Source organism: Phialemonium atrogriseum, assembly GCF_030411735.1.
Source record: "Phialemonium atrogriseum strain 8032-3 unplaced genomic scaffold QBC33scaffold_15, whole genome shotgun sequence".
NCBI classification, from domain to species: Eukaryota; Fungi; Ascomycota; class Sordariomycetes; order Cephalothecales; family Cephalothecaceae; genus Phialemonium; species Phialemonium atrogriseum.
Window position 1 is genome coordinate 712,793 of NW_026848152.1, and position 20,335 is coordinate 733,127.

A 20,335-nucleotide genomic window follows, 5' to 3' on the forward strand; every position below is an offset into this window, starting at 1 on the left:
GCACATGGCAAAGGCGTGTCGTCAGCTGGCGGGGGCTGTGTTCCCAGGTTTGCTGAATGAAGTTTATTTTTGGGCCCCTGGTCCAGGCCCTACTCCACTTTCAGCAAGGTTCGCAGCGTTACCTAGCCACCACAAGACTGCTGGTTCGCTGCAGGCATCTGTCACCTGTGAAGCTGAAGAATCGCTCCATACTGGCCTAGCTTTTCTGCAAACTAGGACTGAAGCGACTTTTGTGGGAGTACCCGTGGAGTAGCATCGGGCCACATCCAATGTTTTAACTTTGGGTACAGTACGGATCCGTACCTATGTATAAGTACAGAAAATGCTCCATTAACTCCCCTGCAACTCCTCACACTGTCATCCAGCAAGTTTAGGAATATTAAAATGAAAGCAAATGTTATTCAATCAAAACTAATTATCAACTACCTACACAGTAACCCCAAGAAAGAATAGGTCCGCACACCTTCTATGCAGGATAGCAAGATGTTTGAAACGGTACATTACAATAGCTACGATCGAAGCTCCTGTCAAGGATTGGAGAGGTGTTCGGGGTTGCTTTATGGAGTATGAAGATGGCAGGCTAGTCAAGTTCACTGAACTGCTCAATGGCCTGGAGCAGAAGTGGGAACAGTCTTGGGAAGAGTACTGGGCCCTGGAAGATGGTGTCGTGTCGCGAGGAATTGAGACTTGATCGCCTTCGAGTTCTACAGCTCCGCATTCGACGAACGTCTCAACATAATGCCGAGCCTCACGTAACCACCTAGCAGCCCATCACTGCTTTCCAGTGGATCATGTTGGGGCTTGGGATGTGGATGGCTGGTGCATGTAACCTCGAACTCGAGACTAGGCAAGTCCCCATGCAGCCTTCATCTATACCAGCATCACATTTCCTAATGCTATCCCGTTTAGGGTACATAGATCATGGACTCTGACCCGTCTTTCTCCTGGTGCTTTCCCTGAGCAACTCTCCTGTTGTGAACGACATAGACAACGATCTGTAGGGCGGCAAAGACTATGCCCACCGAGACCATGATAATCTGTGTACGAAGACCTTTCGTATAACTTACACAGATGGTTAGTTTTCTGCACCTATTTTCAAGTTGGTGAAGTTGACGTACAGTGGTGAATCGCCTCCCTGGTAATACTGCGTGCCAACCATCAAACCGCTGATAGCAGACATCACCCACATGCTACAGAATCATCATTAGCCTGGCGGTTACCCGTATCGACAGACACATGGACTCACGCAATGCTAATACTCCTTTCCCTGGGATCCCGACAGTTGAGCTGCACCCACGAGTTGTGGACGGGGTGATACCCCACGGCGAACGCGTTCACGGCCGTCCACAGCCCCCAGCGAGACCACTTCCCGACATGCGGCTGGGCCTCATGCGCCACAATTAGCGTGATCAGGAAGCACACCTGGGCTGCGATGACGGTGCCTCCGCGGCGGTTGGTTTTGTCGCTGAGGTAGGCGAACATGAAGACCACGACAAGCGCCAGGGAGGCGCCGACCGCCGCGAGGGCATTGGCCACGATTCTGTCGAACCCGAGGGATCTGGAGTGCGTGCGTGTTTAGTAATTATATTTTGCATGGCAGTCGGGCGGCAGCGGTGCCTCGACTTACACCATGATTGACGGCGTGTACGTGGTCAACGGGCTCCAGCAGGAGAACACGGCAAAGGTCGAGACGAAGTGTGGCCAGCGACGGTAGTGCGATACTGTCTTCCAGACAATCTCCAATGGGATATGCATTCCCTGGGCGCCGTCTCGTCGTTCGCTGTCGCTCTTTTCGAGGCGCTTCTGGAGTATCACTCTCTGGGCCTCGGATACCCTGATGATCCCCGGGCTCAGAAGGGGTCGTGGTAAATCGGGTGACCCCGGCAGGAAGAGGGCCAGAACCAAGGATACCGTGATGGTGAAGAGGCCCTCGACTGTTGTCTGTCAGCTATCACGCTGCTCAGTGCTGCTTTCCTACTACTGCAGAGCTTACTCAGGAAGAGCCACTGCCACCCCCGAATACCACGAGCATTATCCAATTTCAGTATCCCAGACGCAAGGAGGGGACTGATGGCGTTGCCACCAAACATGCCAAAGAAGAAAATAGCAACTCTCTTGGCCAGCTCCGTCCTCGTATACCATGTCGAGAGTGTGTACACCGCTCCGGGGATGTAGCCGGCCTCGGCAAACCCAAGTGCCAGTCGCGCGATGAGGAATCCCGTCCTGTTCTTGACGAAGACCTGAAGCGTGGCGATAAGGCCAAAGACGAAGACTTGGGCAGATATCCATTTCCTTGGGCCGAGCTATGAGGTTTTAGTAATTATCCCATGAACATTCTTTATCTGGTAGGGAGGAGAAGACACACGCGCTGCAAAGCCATGTTGCACGGGATCTCCCAGATCACGATACCCATAAACATGAGTTGGTTTCCCAAGTTGATAGTGTCTTGGCTAACTTTGATATCTTTGGCGAAACCGCCCGTTAGGGCGCTGGCGAGGTTCATGCGATCCAACTGGAAGACTAGGAGACCGAGGAATAGGAGCGGTAGGACAGATGAGTCTATTCTAGAAGCTATGTTAGCACAAGTGCCTTGCAGGGATGCTCCTTCTGACGCAAAAAAAAAAAAAAAAAAAAAAAAAAACAACATACTTCCGTCGAGCTTTCAACTCATCCTTCGGATCCCATTCCGGCAACACGGATGAAGTTGAAGACCCAGCCAGCTCTGGAGGAGTGACGTCGTACTCGTTCTTTTCCTTTATCTCTTCACTCATTGTGAGAGTGGCTCAAGATTACGGCCAGGGAAGAAAGTATCAACAGTCACTGGGTTCCTGAGCGAGTGTTTATATAACCATATCATTCATCAATGGCCAAAACGGAGCTAAAAAAAATAAGAGGACAGTCCAACGCCATATAATATCAGCACATTCTGGACCCCCACTGCCAAGTTTGCCAACTACGTCTTCTCAGTCAGGGGTCCGAGGATAGTGTGATGGCGTGACGGGACGCATTTGGACCATCACACAGGTTTTACTACAAGTTAAGCCAGCATTTGAACGACAGATCAATGGTGAACAAATCCCGAATGGCATTTTCAGCAAACCCCGAGGTTAGATATAGAGGTTTCAGGATCTTTGACCTGCTTTAAATGGACGGGCCTCGACGATTGCGTGATTTTGGCGTATTGCACCCCATCAAATCAGCATCGCCGATTTTGTTGATGGGCGGGGACAGGGGTCCCAATACCGGGGACCAGGTCGATTGTAGTGGATATTCATCGGCATGATTAGAGATGATAAAGATTGTGTCGTGGGGATTATAAACCTCTGCAAAAATGGGTGCTCCCGAGGGTGTAGTTTGGGGTTCAACTCAGCTCTCTGTGGTCCCTGGATCACACATAGCATCTTTGCCCGCAGCATTGACACCCCCTTTCCAGCCCGTTGGTGCCTTGTTCAGCGTTCACCCTCCATCATGCCCAGCGTCCCTATCAAACGCGTGGCTGTAATTGGCGCTGGCCCGGCAGGGGCTATCGCTGTGGATGCGCTTGCGCAGGAGCAAGCCTTCGACATCATCCGTGTCTTTGAACGGCGCGAGGGACCGGGTGGCTGCTGGTATTTCCCCCTTCCCCCCCTCCGGCTCAGTATCATTACAGCAGCATTGGGCTGAACCTTGACCAGGGTGGGAGACACATCTCAGCCTCCAACGCTCTCCGACTTTGCGTCTCTGGCAGACCGCACGGCCGATGCACCGCTCCCTGTCCCGGAGAGGCTGCCGGCGCAGACGCCCAAGTCGGACCGGCCGCGCTTCTCCGAGTCGTCGGTGTATCCGTACCTGGAGACAAACGTGGACTTTCTGCCCATGCAGTTCAGCCAGGAACCGATCCCGGATGAGCGAAGTGAGCTGTCCATCTCGGTTCATGGACCACAGACCCCTTTCCGTCGATGGGACGTCATTCGACGCTACATCACTGGTCTTGTAGAGCGTCAGGGGTACGACGACTTGATCTCGTATGATACCACTGTGGAGCGGGTAGAGAAGATCGGTGCCGAGTGGAAGGTAACGCTCCGGAAGGATGGTAAGGAGAGTGACTATTGGTGGGTCGAGTGGTTTGATGCTGTCGTGGTGGCGAGCGGGCACTACTGGGTGCCTTATATCCCCCCTATCGATGGCCTGGAGGAGTTTGAGAAGGCGAGGCCCGGAAGTGTGATACACAGCAAGCACTTTCGCGGACGAGAACGGTTTCTGGGAAAGGTGAGGCCTGATGAACCGTGCGGAGTGGTTATAGAGTACTGACGAAACCCCTTCCAAGCGCGTAGTCGTAGTCGGAGCCTCCGTTTCCGCGGCAGACATCGCCTTCGACCTAACCAACACAGCCAAGACACCAGTCCACGCCATCACCATCGGGCACGCAGCCAACAGCTACTTTGGCGACGAGGCCTTCAACCACCCGCGGATCCAGAGGCACCCCTCCATAGCGCGGGTCCAGAACAAGACGGTACACCTCACAGACGGCAACAGCATCCCCGACGTGGACCACATCATCTTCGGCACCGGCTACAGCTGGACGCTGCCGTTCCTGCCGCAGGTGCGCGTCCGCAACAACCGTGTCCCAGAGTTGTACCAGCATGTCGTGTGGCAGCGGGACCCGACGCTCGTCTTCGTCGGCGCCGTCGCCGCGGGCCTGACCTTCAAGGTCTTCGAGTGGCAGGCCGTCTACGCGGCGCGCCTACTCGCCGGCCGGGCGGGGCCGGAGGCGCTCCCGTCGTTGGAGGAGATGCGGGCGTGGGAGGCGGCGAGGGTGAAGGTCAAGGGGGATGGGGTCAAGTTCACGATGGTCTTCCCCGAGTTTGAGGACTACTTTGAGACGCTGAGGAAGCTCGCTGGGGAGGGGGTGGAGGGGAAGGGGAGAAAACTGCCGAAGTTCCGGAGGGAGTGGACGCGGGCTTTTATGGATGGGCATGAGCTGCGGAAGAACATGTGGCGGAGGTTGAACGCGAAGAAAAGGGGCGACTTGAATGGAGCTCGGTTGTGATTCTTCTCGTTTATTTTGGAAAAGGGAGCATAACCCGGGCTTACATGGTCCCCCGCACAAGCGTAAATGGACGTATATACAGAAATATCAACCCAAACTGTCTAGAAGCTGTCGGTGGATCTGATCTAGGCCCCTGGTTTGTGAGGAGATCTGGAGCAATTGGAATTCTGAGTCGTACCTCACTCACTTCACAGCCATCCTTCTCAGCGTTTCGGAGACCCAATGTTGAATTAAGGCATCACTGCCACTCGACTAATGTTAAGAGAAGAGACAACGTTTACCAGTACAGTCCACCGGGAATCACCCTAACCAAGACTTGTCGTCTCCTAATTGTTATCTGCATCCTGGTGACCCAGTTTGCCTTTTTCACGAAGATACTAGAGGAGCAGACTGAGGGAGAGGAATGACTTCAGTGCTTGTGAATCGCCCTCCAAATTTTGTTATTTCAGTGGAAGTTTGTCAGGTTGCGCGACTTGCAAACTAGATGGGAGGACAACAATCACATAGTACCTATTGTGCCACCCAGTCGCATCCGGCTTCATGAACTCCCCAGTTTAGGACCCATTCAGAGGCATACTTTCTTCGGCTACCCACACGATGCACTATCTGGGTGCCCGTGTATCCTGCCGGCCGATCGTGCCTTCCCACATAGAAGCCATGAGATGCCTCATCTTTCAATTTGCCGTTGTAAACTTTCCTAAAGGCATGGTCAACCCATGGACTTTGTAATTGCCATCACCGATAAATCAAGCAAGCCACACGATATTCCCACGCACTACTCACCAGTCGTCTTCTTGAGCGCCATGACAGACGTCGTCTCAGACGACGAATGGAAGACAGGCGTGTTGGGGCATTTTCCCGGACTGGGGGATATAACAAACTTCACAATCGTCAGCCCTCAAGACTCTAACGTGAACTGCCTGGCCATGGTGTTGGGCTATGACTACTGGCTACATCCACCGTACGACATAGAGGAAACCACAGAATATCGTATGTTGTCTCGTTGTCGTACGGCGAAGTGGCTGGCAGGGTCGTCGAGCTAATGGAAGCCCAGTTAGACTAAGTGGCTATGAGCCCGTCGGAGATGATGAGCCGTTTCAGGAAGGGGACTTGCAGATATACATCCTCGATGGCGAGTTCAGCCACATCCACGTTTGCCTCAGCGCGACGAGAGCAAGGTCGAAGATGGGCATCGACTACGAGATCGAACATGACCGAGAAGCGCTGGATGGGGGCGGATATGGGAGGCTGACGGGCCATTACCGGTGTACCTCGGCGTAAGATCACAACAAAAGATGCACGGCGGGGAGAGGCATAACCTTAGGCCCTGAAATAGAAGCAATCCAAAGGGGAGTGGTCCGAGTTGTCCTCTTCTCAGTTGGCCTCATTGCACCCGCCTTAAATTCATCAATGGATAAAGTTCAGTACTTGGTTGTTGAAGTAGAGGATAGATCAGGAGAACTTCGTATTTCGTCTACTTTATGACTTCTCCGTCAGATAGAGCGACAACGGTACGAGGGTTCCTAAGGCGAACAGAGACTGGGGAGTTGTACCGGTGGGGCCGTGGGCCGAGAATGTGAGAACGCAATGGACCATTGTAGACGTTTCAATCACAATCTTATAGAGGAAATACAGTCTCACAAAATGTTGCTCAGTCTAGGTATCTTTCAGAGTTCAAAAAGAAGGTTGTTGAACTTGAGGTTGAATTAGTGGAGACGTTTTGCCGCGGGTTTTGCCAGCCGGGAAACAGGTCGGCTGCACCTGCCAGCCCACCAAGCTAAGGACGGGTTGACATCAGCGAGTCCCCCATTGTCCCAAATCTTCTCTGCCCCACGAGCCTTTTGCCCAGCCGACCAATTGATTACTGCTTCCCTCGCAGGCCGAAGGCGCAATAACCAGAACTCCAACTGGGAGCTTCTCTCCACGCCACGGTCGACAAGGTAAACGAAATGGCTCCAGCGGTGGACGAGTCACACCCGGTCAAGAAGGGACCGAGTGCCCTGCGGTCCATCATCGCCGGCTCCACAGCGGGAGCAATTGAGATTGGTATGCGCCCACGAGACCAGACGCAGACGCCGCCCAGGAACAATGCTGACAATCTGCCCTCATAGCCATTACCTATCCTGCCGAGTGTACGTCCTCCCGAACCGATTCCCCGCCCGGAAGTCCTCCGCGCCGATCAATCTAACCTCTCCTTCCAGTCGCCAAGACCAGGACCCAGCTCAACCGCAGGTTAGCCGCGGGGCAGAAGCTCCCCTGGCCGCCGTTTGGCAAGCAGTGGTACGCCGGGTGCACGACGTTGATAATCGGGAACTCTCTGAAAGCCGGAATCCGTACGTTTCTGTTCTTTAGACAGTCAAGGTGGCACAACGCAGCGAGTGCTAACCGGGGAGCGATATCGGCCAGGTTTCGTCGCCTTCGATCAGTACAAGGCCATGCTCGTCGACGCGGAGGGGAAACTCTCTGGTCCGCGGACTGTGCTCGCGGGCTTCGGCGCGGGCGTTACCGAGTCCTTGCTCGCAGTCACGCCTACTGAGAGTATCAAGACGACGCTGTGAGTAGTTGATCCTTCGAGGCACACCTACACCCCACATTCGAGTGCAGGCCCCCCGCTAACCCTGGCCACCCTCTCCTCCCACAGGATCGATGATCGCAAATCGGCCAAACCACGGCTGCGCGGGTTCCTGCACGCGGTGCCGATAATCGCGCGCGAGCGAGGCATCCGGGGCTTCTTCCAGGGGTTCGTGCCGACGACGGCGCGGCAGGCGGCCAATAGCGCGACGCGGTTCGGGTCGTACACGTTCCTCAAGCAGCTGGCCGAGTCGTACACGGCGCCCGGCGAGAAGCTGGGCGCCGTGGGCACGTTCGCCATGGGCGGGCTGGCGGGGCTGATCACCGTCTACGTGACGCAGCCGCTCGACACCATCAAGACGCGCATGCAGAGCATCGAGGCGCGCGCCGTCTACGGGAACTCGTTCCGCTGCGCGTCTCTCATCTTCAAGCAGGAGGGCCTGCTGACCTTCTGGAGCGGCGCCCTGCCCCGGCTCGTGAGGCTGGTGCTCAGCGGCGGGATCGTGTTTACCATGTATGAGAAGAGCATAGACGTCATGGACAGGATGGATCCCGAAGGGAAATACATATGAAGTCTTTCCAGAGCTGACTCCTCCTTCTGGCGATTTCGTTTCTGCGGAGGTAGTTGTTTTCCAAATGGGTTGCATAATACCCCCCCGGCTTGTCTGGGTAGAGAAAAAGTAGAAATGTACACCAGCAATACATAGTTAGGTTTTTAATGCTGCATCCGATCCTTGTATCCTGTATCCCAAAACGCCGACCGCGATGCAAGTGCGATATAATACAATACAGAGAGCGGAGATCTGTCCCAGCTTTATTGCAACCTGATCATCCCCCCCAGCCTATTTGCGATTCTTTGGTACCACGTCCTCGTCGGCACCTCCTCGAGTTCGGTCATGAGGGCGTTGTAGTAAGCCGGGTTGCTTCTCGGCTCCATCAGCTGGCCTAGGATGCGATACTACGAGGTTTTGTCAGTGCTTGAAGGTCTCCTCGGAGAGCATGCGCAGGAACCGCACCTTTGTCTTATACCGGTCCTCCAGCAGGGAGTACATGGCATTCACCTGCTTCAGCTCGGCCTCCTCACTGAGCAAACCGGCCGCCGAGCCTGCCTTCCGCTCCGCAAATTGCTTGTCTATCCGTTTGGTGAGGACATCTTGGAGTTGGGATTCAGGCCGGAGTCGGTCCTTTGGCCATTGAGCGAGAACTCGCTGGAAGTGCTTGTACGCGACCTGGAGATTGTTAGCTGGACGGAGTCGTCGACATGATGGTTGGGAAAGTGGGGGGATCTGACGTACGCTTCTCACTGGAGTGGTCATGTTGAAGAGCGCGGCACGAGAATTGTCATTATCCTCTTCTCGTGAGTCTTCTGAATTTCCAGCCAAAAAAGTTGTCGAATGGCGCTGTTGGAAACTCGTCACCTGATTGGCTGCATGCCATCATTTCGGGCGATGCCGAAGGGTCATGTTGATGCATGCCGGCCTGAGGCAGCGACAGTCCAAGGTGGCCACTCAAGGTTTCTTGGCGGTTCCCTCGCTCCAGGAGATTCGTTCCATGCCAGTTGCCGCATCATGGACCTGCCTATTCCCTAATCCTCGGCTCCTGAAAGTCCCATCATCTTCTCTTCTTTGACTCCGCCACACTCCTTTTTCCTTCGAAGTTCCTTTCTCTGTTTTTTTGACCTACTTCTTCCTACCTTACTCAACTTTACCCGATTCCCAAGATTTCCCTGTCGCCAGCAATCTCCGCTCACTAAGCGTGAGAAGGGTGGTTCGGCGAGACGCCCCATCATCCGGCGGACCCAACGCAAAACTCACTCACCATGTCGGGACGCTACGAGAGGGTGAGTCCGATGTTCCTGCGTCGAGATTGAATTTCGGGGAGACTACCAGATCAACTAACAAACCTACTGCGCAGGTAAATTCCCACAACGAGGACGATGAACCCGAAACACCAACGTCAGCCGAGCCAAGGCACCCCCAGCCGATACCGCAATCACCACCGCCATCCTTCCACTCCCGCGCATCATCGCTAGTATCGAGGGGACGGCACGAGGGCGTCGATTCCGCGCTGGCCGACGCATTCGACGCCGACGACGACGACAGCGACGACGAGCCGGACGATAGGCAGCGGTTAGTGCGAGGGAATTCCTCCGCCGGCAGCGGCGGCACTACTCCTCCGTCAGGACCCACGAGCGCAGATGACGGAACCAGGCCCAGGGTGCCGGGCAGGCAGGTGACGGAACTGCCGCAGGTCAGCGGGCCCGCGACTCAGGCTCGCGTCTACGGCAGCGGCATCCAGTCGGACGGGGTATTCTCCAACTTGTCGGCCAAGCCGGAACGGGGAGAGGGGGAGAAGGAAGAGCTACCTCCGGTATGTCCCGGATATGTCGCGTGTGGAAACCATGTTCTCGAGGCTAACCTGGATTTCTCCAGTCATACGAACAAGCTGCTGCCGATGCCGCTCCGCCATACTGGGAGACGACCATTCTCGCCCCGGGACTCGGCGGGTCCGACGAAGTCTACATCGACGGCATGCCGGTCGGGTCCATATTCAGCTTCATTTGGAACGCCATGATCTCCATGGCCTTCCAGCTCGTCGGCTTCCTCCTCACCTACCTGCTCCACTCTACACACGCAGCTAAGAGCGGCTCCCGCGCCGGCCTGGGCATCACCCTTATCCAGTACGGCTTCTACATGAAGGACCCGGGCCCGGGATCGGGAGCGGGTGGCATGGGCTCGGACGCGGGCAGCGGCGGAGACGGATACTCGACGCCCGCGGACCCGAACTCGCACGACTTTGATCCGAACGATGTCACGCAGGGCGGGAGTGGCGGGAGCGGGGGCGTGTCGGACATCACCAGCAGTGACTGGATTGCGTATATCCTCATGATTGTGGGCTGGTTTATCCTCATCAGGGCGGTCAGTGATTACCTCAAGGCGCGGAGGCATGAGCAGCTCGTGCTCCAGAGCCCGGATAGGGGTCTTGGTATCCCGATCATTGCAGACGGCGAGAGGTCCGAGACTGTGGTATAAGACCATCCATGTCTCTCGGTTGTTGTGGGGTTTATGGTCTCTCTGTATATCTGTTCCATCGACTTTGGCTATTCCCTAGCGAAACGCTGCTCTGTTTACGCTGGCCCCCTTTCTTTTGATATCACCCTCGGTCCCCTTGTATCTTGCTGGATTGAAGAGGGGGGATGTGAGCCTTGCATTGCATGGTACGTAGGTAGGTATCTGCTAGTTTGAAGGGCTGTATATCTCATATGCCCAGGATATACGCTATGACTGGGGACACAACAGCACGAGGCTGCCTGGGTTTCACTGCCAGTCTAGTTGGTAGCCCTGACGATAACCCTCCATCGCCTCATTGACGACTGGACAATGTAGATGGTTTCGTCATCTTCTGGACATTCCGCCCTCACTACTGTGATCTGCCTACCTAGTTGAGACATTGTTGGCTGATCGTGAGTCAGCATCGGGATCGTGTGCAGCGAGGGGCAGGTGGGGTTCTCCCGTCGCCGCAGCGGCAATGATGTAACCTCTTGGGCTCGCATTCCCTAACGTCAGTCCTCCATCACACGGCTTGTGGAGAAGATTAGTTGAACTCTACCTCCCTGGCTCAGTCGATAATGGTGTGATTTCTACCACTGCATAATCTTCATGCTGAATCCCCCCATTCTTCCTACGATTGCTCACTGAACCCCACGACCCTACGTGCAGCTTCCCAGACAGCAAGACGACACACTTCAGAGCTCCGGACTTCTGCCACAGCGCCCCTACCTCCTGTCATTATTGGGAGGCCATCGTAACCAAACCGTGGCGACACTCAAGCGATACGTCCTGCGCCTCATCGCCGCCTTTCCCCTTCCATCTTTCCAGCCACCCACGAACCAACTCGGGCTCCCACGCATCCAGCCCTTCAACAACATGGCCTGGCGCAGCTCCGGCGCGACCAACAGGGATCTCGTCGAGAACCTCTGGACCAACGGGTTGATCACCAGTCCGGCCGCCAAAGAAGCCTTCCTCAAGGTCCGTCCGACTCATCCTCCCCACCTTCCCCCTACCCAAATCCTTGGAGGCCATGGACTAAACTAACACCCGACCAACAGGTCGACCGCGCAAACTACTCCCCCCGCGCCCCCTACGAGGACTCCCCGCAGTCCATCGGCCACGAGGCAACCATCTCGGCGCCGCACATGCACGCCACCGCCGTCGAGAGCCTCCTCCCCTACCTGACGCCGACGGAATCCAACCCGGCCCCTCGGGCCCTCGACGTCGGCAGCGGGTCCGGGTACCTGACGCACGTGCTGGCCGAGCTGGTGGGCGAGCGCGGCACCGTCGTCGGCGTGGAGCACATCGACGCGCTGCGCCGGCTCGGAGAGGAGAACATGGGGAAGAGTGAGAGGGGCAGGGAGTTCTTGCGGAGCGGGCGAGTGGCGTTCCGGGTTGGGGATGGGAGGAAGGGGTGGAGGGGGGAGGTCAGAGGCGCGGAGGAGGGGGTGGTCGAGAGGAGGGGCGATGGGTGGGATGCCATTCATGTGGGGGCTAGTGCGGCGGTGGTGCATCCCGAGCTGGTGGAGCAGCTGAGGGCGCCGGGGAGGATGTTTATTCCTGTGGATGATGAGGAGGGGGGGTGGGGGCAGCATGTGTGGACGGTGGATAAGGATAGGGATGGGGTGGTGACTAAGAAGAAGCTGTTTGGGGTGAGGTATGTGCCCTTGACGGATGCGCCGAAGTGACGAGATGGGGATGTACGGATATGGGTTTGCGTTGGGCTAGAAACAGAGGCCGGATATCGGTCTGGTCTGTCACTTATAGCTGGGACTTGGGAGAACGCTCGCGGTCGGGACGTCTAAGGTCCATTTCAGAACGTTAGCTCGATTTTGGACGCAATTCCGATGCTTTTCATGCCATCAGGAACATGATCACCAACGGCGATTGAGGCCACAACGATGTAGCCCAGATATGTAGAGTCAAAGAGTGGCATTTCAGCATTGTCTCAACTCTACGCACTCTCCAGCCGTTGTAGACCTAAGCGTGCCGTCATCTCCCTCCGTATCACCCTTCAACCCCTAACCTCACCGGGCAACACAGTGACTCCAAATCCGGCACTTGGCCCGATCGAATATATACATACACCTGGTAGCACGGATCCCAGCGTCACGCCCGCCCGAACGGGGACTCATGAGGCCCGCCCTCAAAAAGAACATCTTTCAGTTCTTTTCTCCTTCGTCTCAAGGAGTAGTAGAGGGTAGCTTGCTTAGAAACCCTGCTTCTGGACCTGCGCCTTGGCGGCGGCGATGGTGGCGGCGGCGTTGGGGTCGTTGAAGCCGCAGCCCTGCTTGCCGTTCTGGAACTCGGCGCCGATGCCGGAGCAGATGCCGATGCCCTGGCCGTTGTTGGCGCAGCAGCCCTCCTGGCAGTCGGCGTCGGCGACGCACCCGCCCGTCGTGAACTGCTTCCCTGCCCCGTTGCCGACGTCGCGCGCGCCCGAGTTGTTGGGGGTCGCTACGGCGAGGACGGTGATGGCGACTGGGTTGGGGTAAGGTGTTAATAGCTGGTGGTGATGGGGGAGCGGGCATGCAACCCTGATTGAGGGGGTGGAGCGGGGGGTGTGGAGTGGGACTTACAAGCCAGAGTGGCGGCGAGGGAGATGCGAACCATTTTGAATGAGTTGTGGGGGGAGAGAAGGTGGATTTCAAGTGAACGTAGTGATTAATTAAAAGGAGCGACACCTGGCCGGGTTGAAATGAAGAATTTTGAAGAAATGACTGGACGACACCGGGTCGTGGGTGGGGATTGAAGCAAAAAAGATGGAATGAAGGACGGTTGGTGATGGGACGAAGGCAAACCGCAGTCCCCCTCCGCTCCTTTTGTAGTCCCCCCCGAGCCTAGGTACGCGTCCCCATCTTGGGATCCTGGGGCAGCACGGCGATCGATGCCTGTTCCTACCAGGAAGGGGACGAGCCTGAAGTGCTCGTCCCGTCAGAATCAAACGCGAGCAGTCACCGCCTCGGATCTTGATTCATGGGACGGTCGCACATGGTCGAGAGGCCAAGGCAAGAAGAAGCGGTTCTCATCATGCCGCTGATCTTTTGGCGGTTTGGGTCCATGTCGTGGGCAAACTTGGCGACGTGATCGACCCCCTGGATCTTGGCTTGCGCCCAAATGTGTGACAATCGACGCTGCAAATATGGGGCTGAGACACGGAGCCCGGGGGCGGAGACGGGTGTCGGGCGGGTATCGGCAGGGGGATGGGATGATAAAAGTCTCGCTTGGGGGTCTGTTCCTCTAGTCCACTTTGTTCATCAAAAGCGAAACTGGTGCGCAATCTTGGCTAATGGCAAGTCAAGCCGGAGGCAGAAGAAGCAGCAGCAGGTGACAGTGGTCGTCTCAGACAATCTCGTCTTGCCGCTGCTTAGCGGTGGTTTGTGCGTTGCAGGTGGTGAGTTCCTGGCAGGTGCTCACCAACTGCAACAGCCACTGGTTATGGGCGGCCGCTATAGCTAGGAAAATAACCTTGTGTCTGTGATATGGTAACGTTTCGATAAAACTTACAACGCGAATATCGAGGTGCTACATGTAAGATCAATGCATATTGCGCGTGCTAATAATGTGTCGCTCCCTCATTTCCACGGGAACAACACGAGTAACGGCGTGGAATGCTCATCAGATGCCCCCCTTCGGCATGAACATTCGGGTTGTTTGACGACTAATTAGATCATTCACGAACTCTGACAAGAAGTTTTCCATCCACCTCCGCCACCTTCCTCACGTATTGATTCAGCTCCTCCATGGCGATGCTGAAGACCCTTGGTTTCACAAGCCCACGCCGAACAAACTCTAGAGCCTCTAATATATCACCGCGGCTTCCAACCAGCGATGCCTTGATCTTGATACCGAGGTCAATCAGCGTGATGGGGTGGAAGGAAACCTGTGCCCCTCCTGGGGGGATTCCAACGCAGACCAAGACACCGAAATGGTCCAGGCAGGGCAACGCAGCCTCATAAGCCGAGGAGGCTCCCACACAGACAATCGCCGCAGCGCAGAGCTGCCCCCCAGTCTCGCGGAGGACAGCCTCCTTGATATCCTTGTCCTTCTGAAAGTCGATATACTTTTCCGCCCCAGCAGCAAGACTCCGCTTCCCACCCTCCTCGCCCCCATCGACCGCAATGACCCGATACCCCATCGCACTAGCGAACTGCACCGCCAACCCGCCAACCCCGCCCGCACCCCCGGAGACAAGGATCCACGACCCCGGGACAGCCTCACACGTCTTGATCGCCTTATACGCCGTGACGCCCCCGCACACAATCGGCGCCATGACCTCTGGCTCGAGGTCGTCGGGCAGCGGGCACAGGTATCTCTCGGGCACGACGGCCGTCTCGGCCAGCGTGCCGGGCACGGCCATGCCGCCGAAGACGCGGCCCAGGCAGCGCGTCTCGCCCTCGCCGCGCATGCACACGGCGCACGCGCCGCAGCAGTCGCGGATCCACGCCACGGCCACCCGACGGCCCAGCGACGCCGCCGTCGCCGCCGACACGTCGGAGCCCACGGCCACGACGCGACCAACGCCCTCGTGGCCCAGGATCGTGCTGCAGGGCCCCAGGGCGCCGCATGCGAGGCCGAGGTCGGTGCCGCAGATGCCGGTCACCTCGATGGAGACAAGGACGTCGCGCGCGCCGAGGGGCTGGACGGGGACGTCATTGCGGATCTCGAAGCTGAAGTCGGGGCCTGGCTGTGGATTGGGGTGGGAAGGAATTGGTTAGCCCGGGGTGTTGGTGTTGGGGGAGGAAGGTGGGGGTGGGGGCTGTTGTGGCTTATACATTCACAAGTATGGCAGCCTTTTGAGTTGTTGGTAGCGGCTGGGAAGATTGATTAGTCGTCATCTTGGGATGTCTTGCTTGGAGAACACGGAACACGGTTGGACGACAAATGAAGAGAGCTCCTGGATGGTTAATGAGCTGGAAGAGATGGACAGAGGGGCCAAAAGGGCGGGGGGGATCAGGAACGGTTCCATCTTTAAAGGAGATGTCCAGGGCAATTCACAGAATAATCAATTGCCGAAGACTATTGGCCTCGACACTAGATATTGCGGCAGTCTCCCCACCCCCATCCCCCAGAGCGGGGAAGCGGGTACGGGAAGAGTGACGCCTCGGCTCGCTGAATAACCCGGCCTAGCAACTTCCTCACTTAATACTCGTTTGTGCCAATCCTTGCGAGACGTGCCATATCCCAGAACCATGCAGTGTAAGACATTCTTGACCGGTCAATGGCATCTTCCCAAGCTGTCCCAGCTGTTGCAGGGGGCCACTCTAGCAACTCTCGCTGCTCTCCTATATTGTCCCTCCACGGGTATCCCTGTTTGTCATAACTGTTTATCTGTGTCCTGTCCCATTGTGGAAAGCAGGCCTGTGGCGTCTGTGATAGAGAAAAGCGATAAAACTCGTCCAGTGTATAATCGCAACGTTCCTCTTTGGACATCTGGAATAGCCGATCAACCAGGCCGAGGCCGAACGACATCAGGTATCGACAGTAGCCGTCTTCTTCGACCAGCCTCCTATTGTCAAGTCGTAGAATTTGCAAGTGTCGGCTGCTGGTTCCTTGTGGCGGAAATGGCCCAGCTCTCGCCAGATCGGTCCTGGAGGGTCCTGGATATTCCGTAGCCCCCAAGTCTTTAGCAACTTCCCGAATGACCGACTTGTGTTCCTGGAAGATGTAATCAAGGATCTTCCGGAATTTTTTATTTTTAGCCACAAGATGTAGCTCGAATAATACGTCAACTTCTATCGCGCGTTGGAAAAATGAGCACGATTGCCATGAAAGAATGACTGGCAGTAGACTTCGAATCGTAAGAAATGAACTCGATGTGATTCTAGCGCCCGAGACGCACGCTTGCTACGCTTGCTGGGCAAGCCGGCGAATGCCTGGGGCTGATGCGGTTGAAATCGTGCGAGGAGGCGGTCAATCTGGGAAGCAAGTTCCACGTGGCCAGCCAGGAAAGCCAGGCTATCCCAGCATTTGCGATAGCCCAGAAAATCGAAGAACATGCGACCGAGGAAAACAGAGAATCCGCCCATTATTGCTCCCACAGTTGCAAGCGGTTCCACGAATCGCCACCAGACTTGCTCGTCTAGATCCGTACCTATGGATCTCTTGTGATAGAGGCGGAGGCGGACAATTGATTGGGCCAGTATTGCGGCAGGGTCTTCCAAAGTCAATTTTGAGACATCTCTGATGGAATGGAGAACTCGCTCGCGATTGTCGCTGTAGATGTAGAGGCTGACGGGTGATGCTGATATCAAGGCTAGAAGAGCTTGTGGGGTACACTCTTCAAGCACCATGATGTGCAACTCGAAGGGGAGGGTTTCAAGGCGTGACATGGTTATTGGTGATGTCGCTGTCGCTTCCAGGTTCGTGGGTTGGTGTGAGGAAGGAGGGGAGGATTTCTTGAGGGATGCCGCTGCATCCTCTCTCTAATATAGGGGGGGAACATAAGCTTAAAGTTCACCGCACCTTGAAAGTGACTGTTGTAGTTAGAGTTCTAAGCTGGCGCATTGGTTAGCTTTACTCTGGGGTGCGAAGCCAATCTTTGACCGACACCTTAATTATCTTAGGAACAGATGGAGGAAGCTAACCATTCCGTCTAACAGGCTCTTCCAATTTCCAGTATAAACTATCTCTTGGGTACCTAACCATAAACCGACTCAATAACACAACGCTAATCGGAAGTCGGCACTTTTACTCTCACACTTCTATCAGACACAGATCATGCCTATTTAACAAACCTTACCTCCCATTCATCCAAACGAGTAGCAAACCAAAACCCGCTCACGCCCATGGGACCTATCATAGGCCCGGTGTCTTCTCTTCCTCATGCTTCCTGATCTGAGTTTAATAGCATGGAAGTTTTTTTACGATGACTTTGCCATCATAAACGTCCCGAGAAGTCACGCTCTTAACAGCCCACCATACATCCAGGTATGGCAGAGGAGTGAAGCTTGTTAAGTGACATCGGGTCAGACAAATGGGTGTTGAAATGGCTCGATAGGCCGGATTACAAACCAAATGCCTAAATATAGGTTAGAATACTTATTCAGCGTATGTATTAATAATTGAGATACAGGTTGTTCCATCAACAGAATGGGGTAATGGATTTGTGCTAATCCAGTTGGAATTACCGGTGTTAAGAACTCTTCCGTCCGGGCCGCTGGCAATCGTAGATCAAGATGAAAGACAGACGAAATTAATTCCCTGAAGGATTGGCTACGTAAGATGCGGGGGCGATCCTTTCAGCCAAGCTATAAATCCAGCAGAACCACAATCATTCTCTGTCATCATCATTGGCAACAATAAGCACAGAAGTCATGACAACCATCGCAAAGACAATCGTTGCTACCGGCGTTTCGTCTGGTCTGGTGAGAAACACCTACCTACACCCAGCCCAAAGTAAACGGGCGGCCTAACTTTGACTCCAGGGATTTGAAGCCGTCAAGCAGCTCCTAGGTCAAGCCCAGCCCTACAAGGTCATACTCGGCGCCAGAGACACGGATCGGACCCAGTCTGCGTACAATGATCTAGGCTTTGACACTTCCAAGCACAGCTTGGCCATCTTGCCTCTCGAGCTCGCCAATCTGAAGACGGTGAGGTCGTTTGCTCAGCAGACACTGGACAGGCTCGGCCAGGATAAACTCGACTACTTGTTTCTCAACGCAGCAATCGCCAAAGGAGCAGAGGAGCCAGGACCGCATGGCTCGAAATGGTGCGAGGCCCACGTCGTCAACCACCTGTGTATGAACCCCCTCCCCCATTGATAGTAGTATTTGTTGCTGTTAGAGGGTACCGCTTCCCAGCTAACCGTGGGTTCTCCATATTCAGCTCAGCATTATCTAGTCCACTTGCTGCGAGAGAAGTTAATCTCGTCTCAATCGCGCATCGTTGTCGTCTCTTCTGGAGCGATTCGTCTCGTGACAGATCCCAGTAGGCCAGAACTTTTCCGATTAGACCTTTAAACCTCGGAACACAGCTAATCATATGCCTCCAAGGCGAGCTTGACGCGGACCTCAAAGGCGCCTCGGGAGCGGACGGGCGCAAGGTCTACAGCGAGACCAAGTTCACCCAGCTTCTGGGGGCGCTCTGGTGGAGCCGCCGGCTCGCGGGGTCGTGCAAGGTCGTGGCCGTGTCGCCCGGTCTCGTCCCCGGCACGGCTCTCGGGAGGCATTCGGGGATGAAACTCACCATGGACATGCCCGATGCCAAACCAATTAGCGAGGGTAAGCAATGACGACCTTCTATTCTCTGCCCGCGGAACAGAACATGGCTAATCCGCTTCTGGCTTTCCGGCACAGGTGCCTTGAGCCTTCTCCGTGCTTTCACGCGAGATGACTTCCCTGCTGACCCGGAGGAGATCTTCCTGACTAGCTGGGGCGAGTGGTGGGGGAAAGACGTGTTTGCAAAGGCACTCGACAAGGAATTGCAGGATAGGTGGTGCCCGAGCAAGGAGGATATCGAGAAGGAGGAAGGATTGGCGGCATAGGTTTACGCGGTCAGCACGAAAGGAGCAGCTAACCTATGATACACAAGACACCTGTGTTTGATATGATATTGAAGTTATATTCGCGTTATTCACAGGATGATATCCAATTTCAGAAACGCATCTCACACCCCTCCAGCATCCACTCACACAAATCCCCAAACTCCCCAATCAACAACAACCCGAAAGAATAGAAACCCCAACCATCAACCCCCGCCCCCCCCCCCCCATCCAATCAACCCCGACACCCCGGCGGCGAAGTAGGACAAGGCAGATACGCAACCGACGTCTCAACCCCACACCCACTCCGACACGTACACGGCCCCGTAACAGTAGCCGTCGGCACGGGCCCGCTGCCCACGCACGAGCACGGCCACGTCATGGGCACGACCTCGAGGCACGCCAGCTCGACGCACACCGACCCCCCCGCCGGCGGCGGCGGCGTGCAGTCGGGCGCGCGCACCGTCGACGTCACGGTCGGGCAGCCACCGCCGCCGTTGCATGACTCAGTCACGGTCGCGTAGCTGGTGCTGGCGCAGGGGGGTGCGAAACACGTCTCGTCCGGGTTCGAGGGGCAGGTGTGGGTGATGGTGGCGGTGGGCACCGAGGCGGTGGGGCAGCCGCAGGGGATGGTTACGGTGTCGAGCTTGAGGCATGCGTTGACGGGGCAGGTTGGGCAGAGGGCGTGGCTGGTTATGGTTGGGCAGGCCGGTTGGGCTTCCCCTGCTGCTGCTAGGCTGGAGGGGTGTTAGTGTGACTGGGGCTTGTTTGCTGGGTGGTTGGTTGCCGGGGGAGTGGCTTACCCCGTGAAGAGAAGGAGAGTGGATAGAGAAAGGAGCTTCATCGTCATATCTTATTTGCTCTTGGGTGATTTTGGTTGTTTTGGACTTGACGTTTTGGGGGCAATGTGCGAGATCCGAGATCATCTATTCCTGAAATGCGGGATGGCATCATAGCCTTTATATAGGGCTGCATTTCATTTCGGGCACTACTGCTGTCGCCCTCGGGTGCGGAACAAGGGTGACTGTTCAGCATGCCGAGACTACCAAGCAGTATGCCATCGCTCGTCTGACCCCTGTCTGACGGATATCTTCCCCATCTTGCTCTCCTCAACTGGGCGACTGCTGTTCGAAACTGGGCAGAGATGGCGGGACTCACGTCCACGATTGGTCGACATCAGGACAATGGCTGCCGAACCGGGAT

The 20,335-nt window shown here is 55.8% G+C and overlaps 11 protein-coding genes across 11 annotated transcripts; 5 read left to right on the top strand and 6 right to left on the bottom strand.

Annotated features, from left to right (window-relative positions):
* Positions 1-905: 905 nt before the first annotated feature.
* Positions 906-2,866, bottom strand: QBC33DRAFT_570731 (major facilitator superfamily domain-containing protein; the record flags this gene model as incomplete). The annotated part of the gene is made up of 7 exons (XM_060430579.1): positions 2,650-2,866; positions 2,366-2,564; positions 1,994-2,303; positions 1,628-1,934; positions 1,247-1,558; positions 1,119-1,190; positions 906-1,062 (listed from the first exon to the last, which is right to left on the bottom strand). The coding sequence occupies exons 1-7, from the start codon at positions 2,769-2,771 to the stop codon at positions 906-908; spliced, it is 1,479 nt and encodes a 492-aa protein (XP_060282814.1). The 5' UTR covers positions 2,772-2,866.
* A 602-nt stretch (positions 2,867-3,468) lies between these two features.
* QBC33DRAFT_559914 (uncharacterized protein) lies at positions 3,469-5,029 on the top strand (the record flags this gene model as incomplete). The annotated part of the gene is made up of 3 exons (XM_060430012.1): positions 3,469-3,608; positions 3,675-4,248; positions 4,307-5,029. 3 exons carry the CDS (start codon positions 3,469-3,471, stop codon positions 5,027-5,029), a joined length of 1,437 nt encoding a protein of 478 aa, XP_060282815.1.
* An 803-nt stretch (positions 5,030-5,832) lies between these two features.
* QBC33DRAFT_515925 (uncharacterized protein) lies at positions 5,833-6,310 on the top strand (the record flags this gene model as incomplete). Its single annotated transcript, XM_060426114.1, has 2 exons — positions 5,833-6,019; positions 6,114-6,310. 2 exons carry the CDS (start codon positions 5,833-5,835, stop codon positions 6,308-6,310), a joined length of 384 nt encoding a protein of 127 aa, XP_060282816.1.
* Positions 6,311-6,865: 555 nt separating this feature from the next.
* Positions 6,866-8,352, top strand: QBC33DRAFT_541573 (Tricarboxylate transport protein). Its single transcript, XM_060428173.1, has 5 exons — positions 6,866-7,075; positions 7,141-7,161; positions 7,231-7,362; positions 7,436-7,583; positions 7,671-8,352. Exons 1-5 carry the CDS (start codon positions 6,979-6,981, stop codon positions 8,170-8,172), a joined length of 900 nt encoding a protein of 299 aa, XP_060282817.1. The 5' UTR covers positions 6,866-6,978; the 3' UTR covers positions 8,173-8,352.
* On the bottom strand, positions 8,151-9,054 carry QBC33DRAFT_493656 (uncharacterized protein). Its single transcript, XM_060425510.1, has 3 exons — positions 8,896-9,054; positions 8,617-8,829; positions 8,151-8,558 (listed from the first exon to the last, which is right to left on the bottom strand). Exons 1-3 carry the CDS (start codon positions 8,914-8,916, stop codon positions 8,415-8,417), a joined length of 378 nt encoding a protein of 125 aa, XP_060282818.1. The 5' UTR covers positions 8,917-9,054; the 3' UTR covers positions 8,151-8,414.
* Positions 9,055-9,162: 108 nt separating this feature from the next.
* On the top strand, positions 9,163-12,761 carry QBC33DRAFT_493658 (uncharacterized protein). The gene is made up of 5 exons (XM_060425511.1): positions 9,163-9,440; positions 9,515-9,970; positions 10,033-10,623; positions 11,350-11,628; positions 11,709-12,761. Exons 1-5 carry the CDS (start codon positions 9,420-9,422, stop codon positions 12,336-12,338), a joined length of 1,977 nt encoding a protein of 658 aa, XP_060282819.1. The 5' UTR covers positions 9,163-9,419; the 3' UTR covers positions 12,339-12,761.
* QBC33DRAFT_105837 (uncharacterized protein) lies at positions 12,573-13,542 on the bottom strand. Its single transcript, XM_060421881.1, has 2 exons — positions 13,230-13,542; positions 12,573-13,131 (listed from the first exon to the last, which is right to left on the bottom strand). Exons 1-2 carry the CDS (start codon positions 13,261-13,263, stop codon positions 12,860-12,862), a joined length of 306 nt encoding a protein of 101 aa, XP_060282820.1. The 5' UTR covers positions 13,264-13,542; the 3' UTR covers positions 12,573-12,859.
* Positions 13,543-14,148: 606 nt separating this feature from the next.
* Positions 14,149-15,798, bottom strand: QBC33DRAFT_570738 (alcohol dehydrogenase). Its single transcript, XM_060430580.1, has 2 exons — positions 15,426-15,798; positions 14,149-15,337 (listed from the first exon to the last, which is right to left on the bottom strand). The coding sequence occupies exons 1-2, from the start codon at positions 15,486-15,488 to the stop codon at positions 14,321-14,323; spliced, it is 1,080 nt and encodes a 359-aa protein (XP_060282821.1). The 5' UTR covers positions 15,489-15,798; the 3' UTR covers positions 14,149-14,320.
* Positions 15,799-16,121: 323 nt separating this feature from the next.
* On the bottom strand, positions 16,122-16,982 carry QBC33DRAFT_515930 (uncharacterized protein; the record flags this gene model as incomplete). The annotated part of the gene is made up of 3 exons (XM_060426115.1): positions 16,122-16,250; positions 16,493-16,608; positions 16,745-16,982. 3 exons carry the CDS (start codon positions 16,980-16,982, stop codon positions 16,122-16,124), a joined length of 483 nt encoding a protein of 160 aa, XP_060282822.1.
* An 887-nt stretch (positions 16,983-17,869) lies between these two features.
* QBC33DRAFT_541582 (uncharacterized protein) lies at positions 17,870-19,208 on the top strand. The gene is made up of 5 exons (XM_060428174.1): positions 17,870-18,017; positions 18,078-18,390; positions 18,478-18,579; positions 18,645-18,872; positions 18,948-19,208. Exons 1-5 carry the CDS (start codon positions 17,967-17,969, stop codon positions 19,133-19,135), a joined length of 882 nt encoding a protein of 293 aa, XP_060282823.1. The 5' UTR covers positions 17,870-17,966; the 3' UTR covers positions 19,136-19,208.
* Positions 19,209-19,224: 16 nt separating this feature from the next.
* On the bottom strand, positions 19,225-19,982 carry QBC33DRAFT_515932 (uncharacterized protein; the record flags this gene model as incomplete). Its single annotated transcript, XM_060426116.1, has 3 exons — positions 19,225-19,256; positions 19,451-19,869; positions 19,936-19,982. The coding sequence occupies 3 exons, from the start codon at positions 19,980-19,982 to the stop codon at positions 19,225-19,227; spliced, it is 498 nt and encodes a 165-aa protein (XP_060282824.1).
* Between the last annotated feature and the right edge of the window lie 353 nt (positions 19,983-20,335).